This window comes from Sinohyriopsis cumingii, chromosome 2 (assembly GCF_028554795.1).
Source record: "Sinohyriopsis cumingii isolate HCF-2022 chromosome 2, ASM2855479v2, whole genome shotgun sequence".
NCBI lineage: Eukaryota > Metazoa > Mollusca > Bivalvia > Unionida > Unionidae > Sinohyriopsis > Sinohyriopsis cumingii.
In genome coordinates this window covers 103,934,790-103,943,057 of record NC_142962.1, presented here as the reverse complement: position 1 = coordinate 103,943,057, position 8,268 = coordinate 103,934,790, and the positions used below count along the sequence as shown (strand labels likewise).

Below are 8,268 nucleotides of genomic sequence, written 5' to 3'. Positions count from 1 at the left end.
GATTTTTGGACAGGTACTAAGCGTCGAACATTTTCAAATGACCACGATTAGCGACCGATGTGTAATGATTCCTAGCTGTTAATTTCCACATAGAGTCAAGAAATATAGCTGACTTTCATTATAATCACTGGCATGGTTTCCTATCTAAAATATCAATGGGAGTGATTTCGGTCGCCTTAAATATAATTAGAACTCGTAAGGACTGTGTTTTTAAATAGCTTAGTGCCCAAACACTTTTATTTGGGATTAGCAAATATAAAGTCCCTGTCTCAAGCTGTTAACAAAACACAATTATTAATCGATTCAGCTATGTTAAATGTTAAAGCTTACTGTGATAGTTTGATTGATTTTCATACTATGACTGCGTTTACTGATACCTTTTTATACTGCGTTTAAAGGTATATTGTTATAATAAGTTTAAACAAATCTTGTATAGTGCGTTTCAAGATAATTTTTTAGTGCGTGTTCAGATATATTTTATAGTGCGTTTAAAAGTGTATCGTTATAGCGCGTTTAAAGATATCTTTAATAGTGCGCTTAAAGATAATTTTATAGTGCGGGTTCAAATATCTAGTGAGTTTAAAGGTTCTTTATATTGTTATAGTGAGTTTAAAGGTTCTTTATGTAAGATATTTTTATAGTGCGTTTATAGATGTCTTGTTATAATGCTTTTAAAGATATTGTTAAAGTCTTTGCTTGTTTAAGACGTGATGAAAACATGTACAGCGTAGATCAAGATTTGCTTTCTTATTACGCGCTGGCAGATCTTCATATATGTTATTGCAACTGGACGCGCTTTATGCCTGGCAAAATAGAGCTCAAGAGATCGATTAATTGATAGAGAGCGAGAACAAGAGATCGATTAATTGATAGAGAGCGAGAACAAGAGATCGATTAATTGATAGAGAGCGAGAACAAGAGATCGATTAATTGATAGAGAGCGAGAAAAATGTATTGGACAAAAGCGGATGACACTTGTTTTTCATGCTTCATTGGGCGTCTATCCGCATTGTTAAAAGATGGCAAGTTTGTAGACAAGATAATAAGTCATTTCTGAAGTTAAAAAAAATATGACGTTTATTTGGTTCCCAATTCAACTATGGTAAAAGTGCTTTGTACATTAATGTATGTTTGCCATGTAATGCCAGCAAAATGTTACCTTTCCGACTTATGTTCCTTTATCTGTATTATCATTTTGCCAAGTTTTAGACAACCAGATACAAGTAAAGTAGTTATTGTAGTTTACTGTACCGTATATATATGGACCTCTGTATATAAGAGGAATATATATATATATATATATATATATATATATATATATATATATATATATATATATATATATATATATATATATATTATATGTGTGTGTGTGTGTGTGCATGTGTACGTGTGTGTGTGTGAACATGTACTAGTCAATATATTTAACCATCCTGCTGTTTGAGCATCCGTCTTTGAGTCTATCGATCCTAACATTTCATGTTCTGTCCAAACATAATATTTTCTCATTGCCAAATATTCTGTAGGCTGCGTCAGACCTCTTGGTTTTTGTCCAAAACGATAATAATACTTGTTTTGTAATGTATCATTCATAGTCGGAAACAAACAAATTATCTGTTTATGACTGATTTGCATATTAAGTCTTGAATTAGATCATAAATATGCATCACAAACTGGTTAATATGTCTCGCAGAAAGAAAAAACCGTGAACCATCTAGTATTTTTTTCCAACAATTATTTGTTTTATGTTCTTTGTACACGTATGCGATTTGGTTTCCAAATTGTCCATCAAGTGTAAAATATAAAAGCAGTCAAATTCATCATATGAAAGTCAGCGATTTCTCCTTTCTAAAACTGTCTTCTCTTTGTGTCGTAAAAGTTTTCGTTAGGTTGTGTTGCTTTGGTACTTCAATAGGTGGAAGATGCAGACTATGTGAAGAAAAGTCACCCATTCCATTTTCAGAATCTTCCCTGAAATGCGACTTAAACCGGAGTAGTTTTTCTCGTCTGCTAAGTAAAAAATGTCTTTGCAAAGACTGAACGTTTACTAAACTGTGACTATGCTGACCAGGGCGTTGAAAATCAAGTTGAGCTTCCCGCCTTTTAGGAAGACTCGGCCGATTCAATATGGCGTCTAGCAGAGGACGGCACACATTAGGATTCATCAATCTTCCGTCTGCCATTCCAGTCGTCATAAGTGTTTTCGTTTGTCGTAATTTTATAGTGTTCTTGTCAGTATCTTTCACAGTTTTCTCGATTTCATTTTTTAGAGATTTCACCTGTAGTCCACCATAAACGCCAAACTTTCCTGCTGTCTTGTGATCTAGGAAATATTCCGTCTTGTGTCTCGTAAGACACTGCTTTAACGCCTTTTTATTTTCCAGTGACTTCTTGTATGGAGAACAGTAGTAGGTGTGCCTATCGTTGCATATTTTCTGTTCTCTGTCTACATATCGCTCATAATGTTTTAGATCAGAATACAGATTTTCATGGTTGATGTAGGCTTTTTTCCTGTTCCGAGAAAGCTGTTTAGTCAGTGCCACCAAGCGAATTTCGTGTAGTTGTGGTAAAAGAACTTGAACTTGAGCGTCCGTCGATGAGTAAGCCCGGCTGGAACTACTATGAAGCATGTCTAAAAAGATATATAAAAAAAAGAAATTTGTTGTGCTTAGGTATGCTCATATGTATGAGCATTTTCCGTATTTTTCATGCGTGGATGCGCCATGGTTTGTTGTGCTCGTTGTTGTGAGTTGTTTAGCTTTAACCATACATGTATATTTACTGTTTTATCGGTCATTCTTTTATTTAATGGAAACCTAGTCTGCTTTCTTGATAAACGAAGACTATACACGTGTGTCACGACGTGATAAATCTTTGTCACATGGAAGATTGCACGACTATCATAGTACGAAATATATACTATCCAAATACTAATGTTTCACTTTTGATTTAACGATTTTGTTATATTCATCTCTCTTGGTTTATATCGCTACTTAATTTCCGTTTTAGGGAGATGTATGTATATGACTGTAATGCTTATTATTCTTTGTTATGTCTTAATGATATACTAGTATATGTTTATGAGAACTCTGCAGTTAGAAAAAACGATTTACATTTAAATGCAAGGGCAGTTACAGGCACAAAGTAGCTCTTCAATGATTGACGATACAGGCTGATTCGTGTAAGGTTCAAAAATAGAATGCTAATATCTGGTGAGATGTGAAAGACAACATACATTTTTGGTTAAGTGGTACAGGTTATCATGAATCCATATGCATCACATAAAAAACAAAAAAATAAAAACAAAAAGAGCCAAAGTTATGGGTGGATTACTATTCTGCTTTGAAGGTATAACTAAAACGCCACTAAGTCTATTTAGGTAATTTTATATTTTGACATTCAATGCGGCATTATTGATATTTACTTCCAAGCCGTCACAAGACCACGATCTGGTCAAGCTTTCTGAAAACCTTCCAATTTTAGTGTAAATTTAGCTTAAATTGTGCAAGTTGAATTTTCTAACTGCCACGTGATCCCTGCATAAAACCTGTATTTTAAAAGGTTGGTTATTGGTCACTAAATAATAAGTTCAATATTTCTTAGGAATTCCATACAGGGATAAAATGTTTGAGTTGAATGTGTTTCAAGTTCAGATTTTTTTTTTTACTGAGGCGTGGCCTGAGCACAAGCTATGCAGAGTTCAATATCTCTGAAATGCCACGATTATGCAAGCCACGTGGGGGATATTGATTACTTTATTCACAAGATCTGAAAATAATAGAAATTGCAGTTCTTTTCACAGTACATGTAAAACACATTATATTGATTGAAGCGAACAACGATTAGATTGACCTTCATTACGGCGTACAAGTGTGCCTGAAATGATTTCATTTGACAATAACGTAGGAGTGAATGCCTATTTTAACAGGTATAACCCAGGAGTTATGCAACATGTATGCTATAACTGCAAGATAAGAAAAGAAATTATCCATAGCAAAGAAGGGCATACATATCTAAAACCTTGTTGCATTTTAACGTGTACTTTGTATCAGAAGTGCACCGAATTCGTGTGAGAACAACTAAGTCTAACAAGAAATCTGCATATGATGTTCTCACAGTGGCTAGTTTCCTGGCAGGGAATAATTGTTAGCAACAGAAAAGATTCAAAATGGCAGTCATGGTCGAGATAGTGAATGTTGGAGGAACACGATTTTAATTTCGAAGAAACTAGACATAGTTTTCAAGAAGTGCCGGTTTTCAAAGCCATCTTCCAGTAGATTTTGGTAGTGTGGCATTGGCAAGCCATATGCTAACTACGATAATTGCAAAAGCACTAATTTTGTTACATTTTCATTATTTCAAAAATAAAATTGATACTTTTTACGTAAACATATAAGAAAGGAGATCATTTCGAAATCCATGATGAATGCCCTTTGATTGCATCATATTAGACTATATATATATATATATATATATATATATATATATATATATATATATATATATATATATATATATATATAACGGAGAGGGCATATTTTGATTTAAAGTTGCCATGATAACCAACATAACGTGGATACACATTTGAAATCATTTCATCGTATTTTAGTTACAGCATATGTCCTAAGATTCTGATACCAGAATTTGTATAACTTACCTATTTACAATTTAAACCAGAAGTGAATAAATATCCAAGTTTTACGCCTGTGTTTTCGTGGCCATATAGAAACCTCCTATCACACTAAATAGCAGCACGGGAATGTATGTTGATAGCTCATTTACAACCCACACAAATAAATTTAATGCTCTTAAAGCGTCATGAGACAGCACCATTGATTCTTTAGAAAGTGAAAAGAATGGGCAAAATTACTTACACCCAGCACAAACTGTACCGTTCAACTTCGACGGGTCAATAGGTCAACACATCGTTGTTCAATCGCGATGGGCCGTGTCAATGAGAATGGAATGGTGATTCGGGGAAATGTCTGGTCTATTATTCATTAGCGTCGAATTATCAGCAAAAAAAAAAGGAGACAAATAAAGGAATACAAATTTTTTTTAAAAAATGAGAAACTAACAGGTGAAAATGCATAAGGTTGGAAAAGGACGTTCGATACTTTTAAGACGGGCGATCAATTTTATTAAACTTGCTCCTACGAGTTTATGAAAATATTTTTTAAAAAAATTAATAGATTCTTATTCATGCGGGGATAATGGGATAATTAGTTATTTTCTTTATTAGCTTGAAAAACATGTATGGCACTGCTTGTAGTGAATAATGATTTTACATATCTAAAAGCGTCTCTCGTGTAGCAGTACATTTGTATGCATTCAGTCTAACGAAAGGGTGTTATATTATAGTTCTATAGTTTGGACAAATTAATTCACTGGATGATTCAACAATATTACATATACAAGCTCTATTTAACCAAATAAAAGTACCGCGGTCTTAAAATAAGCTCCCACTTGCAGAAAATCCGATGGATTACCAGGTTTGGAATGTTATATTTTGGAGGGTGAGGGTGTATGTGGGTGAGGATGGGGGCTGTGTAATTCATATAATATGATTTATTTCATGTAAATATTTCGGTAACCGCTGTGGATCATTACGCTAGCGACAGAAAGAAAGCCTTTCGGGTTCAAAAGCAGCCTAGTAATTTTATACCGTTCCCGCTAAGTAAGGGTCTCTGCTGTCTGGCGTGTTAATATCCAATTTTGGATATTATCACTACCCTGACCATCTTGACGGACACGTACGTATATTAAAAGTAAAATTAGTTCCAAACACTAGGCCTATTTTCTTTGTTTATTTTCGTGACTTGCATAAATTAAGTTCAGTTTCATTGTACCTGATAAATTCTACAAGCCTTGGTATTTGGTGAAACTCGGAAACTCGTATATAATTTTACCTGTATGTTTTGCAATGATAATATTGGACAATAATTCACATACAAATTAAACCAATCCCGAGTGGATCAGATTTCATAATTGATAATGGTATCAAGCTCTGGTCCTGCCAATATACACAAGAACCTACTATATATATATATATATATATATATATATATATATATATATATATATATATATATATATATATATGCATGGGTTAATAAACTAAATATATTAATTTTAAGCCCTGATACATGACAATGAACAGCTAATGGTGTGTAGTTAATGTATACGTTGGAAGAATGTATTTAATCAAGTTATTGAAAATACTCGAATGATTTTGTTAGTTTCTGAATACTTTCATTGGTGAAAACATTTATTCGATTCCTTTTATCATGAACTCAGCATGATGAATCGAATCGATATGAAAATGAACGTATAGAATTTCTTTCGAGAAATGTATATATGAACGTATAGAATTTCTTTCGAGATCAAACGTGTGTAAACTAGCAGGTATGATTAATTGAAACTAGTTTTTACGTAGCCGCCTTAACCCTTGCTGACAAAACCAAATATAATGAAGAACTGAGGTATAAGGCTAATATAATTAAGAAGTGAGGTATAAAGGTAATATAATGATGAAGTGAGGTATAGGCTAAATGAAGTGAGGTATGAGGCTAATACAACGAAGAAGTGAGGTAATGGCTAATATAATGAAGAAGTGAGATGTACTGCTAATATAATGAAGAAATTAGGTATACGGTAATATAATGAAGTGAGGTTTATGGCTAATATAATGATGGAGTAAGGTATAATGCTAATATAATGAAGAGGTGAGGTATCAAACTAATATAATAAAGAAGTGAGGTATACGGCTAATATAATGATAAACTGATGTATAGGCTAACATAATGAAGTGAGGTATGAGGCTAATACAATGAAGATGTATGGTATAAGGCTAATATAATGAAGAAGTGAGGTATAATGCTAATATTAGGAAGAAGTGAGGTATAATGCTAATATTAGGAAGAAGTGAGGTATAATGCTAATATTAGGAAGAAGTGAGGTATAATGCTAATATTAGGAAGAAATGAGGTATACAGCTAATATAATGAAATGAGGTTTATGGATGATATAATGATGAAGCAAGGTATAATGCTAATATAGTGAAGAAGTGAGGTATCAAACTAATATAATGATAAACTGATGTATAGGCTAACATAATGAAGTGAGGTATGAGGCTAATACAATGAAGATGTGAGGTATAAGGCTAATATAATGAAGTGAGGTATGAGGCTAATACAATGAAGATGTGAGGTATAAGGCTAATATAATGAAGAAGTGAGGTATAACGCTAATATTAGGAAGAAGTGAGGTATAATGCTAATATTAGGAAGAAATGAGGTATACAGCTAATATAATGAAATGAGGTTTATGGATAATATAATGATGAAGTAAGGTATAATGCTAATATAATGAAGAGGTGAGGTATCAAACTAATATAATGAAGAAGTGAGGTATACGGCTAATATAATTAAGAAGTGAGGTATAAGACTAATATAATGATGAAGTAAGGTATCAGAATACTAGAATGATGAAGTAAGGTATATTGCTAATATAATGATGAAGTGCGAGGTAAGACTAATATAATGCAGAAGTGAGATATAAGCCTAATGTAATATAATATATAATGGATTTATGGATGGATGGACGGACGGACGGACGTAGATACTGATAAATTAACAGACAGAAGGACAAACATACACATTAAATGCTTGTTTTCTTCGATATTAGTTTCTTCTTTTTTATCCTCTGTTTAGTTTTATCTGAATATGTTTATTTTATTGATTTCTTTGATTGATAATGTATCAATGATCGAAATGCTGCCGGACCCATAATTGGGAAAGGTCTCTCATCTGGAACACTGAAATAGATACGCACAAGAAAAAGCAACAATAACAAACAGTCACCTATGAAGAACAAATACCACTTGCGCCATGGCACAGAGAGGCAAACTCATCCAACATAATATTTATGAGAATGTAAAGAAATAAAGAATCAGATATCAGTTTAAAGAACATGTAGCAGTAGTGATATGGGACACCATATCGACAATGGTGACTTAATGTTAAAATATGGTATATCCACTATATACAAGAGGAATTTAAAATGGGGAAATTATATCCACTATAGTGACATAGGTTAGGTTTGTAGAGGGACAATATGAATGATGACGTCACGATAATGTATACTGGCAACAATGTTGCAAGTGGCTGACCTCAATCGGGCGGAACAGCGGAGGAATTAGCCATACAGCTTGGCGGGGCGGGATATATAAACTTTATATAATGCCTGGCCTGGCGGGACATATAACTT

The 8,268-nt window shown here is 33.3% G+C and overlaps 1 protein-coding gene across 1 annotated transcript; it reads right to left on the bottom strand.

Annotated features, from left to right (window-relative positions):
- Positions 1–1,360: 1,360 nt before the first annotated feature.
- On the bottom strand, positions 1,361–2,632 carry LOC149805526 (uncharacterized). Its single transcript, XM_089936331.1, has one exon. The coding sequence runs from the start codon at positions 2,628–2,630 to the stop codon at positions 1,821–1,823; it is 810 nt and encodes a 269-aa protein (XP_089792457.1). The 5' UTR covers positions 2,631–2,632; the 3' UTR covers positions 1,361–1,820.
- Positions 2,633–8,268: the final 5,636 nt, after the last annotated feature.

Bases quoted from the DNA above. Each gene is read 5' to 3' on its own strand.
- LOC149805526 (XM_089936331.1), bottom strand. From the start codon at position 2,630: ATGCTTCATAGTAGTTCCAGCCGGGCTTACTCATCGACGGACGCTCAA.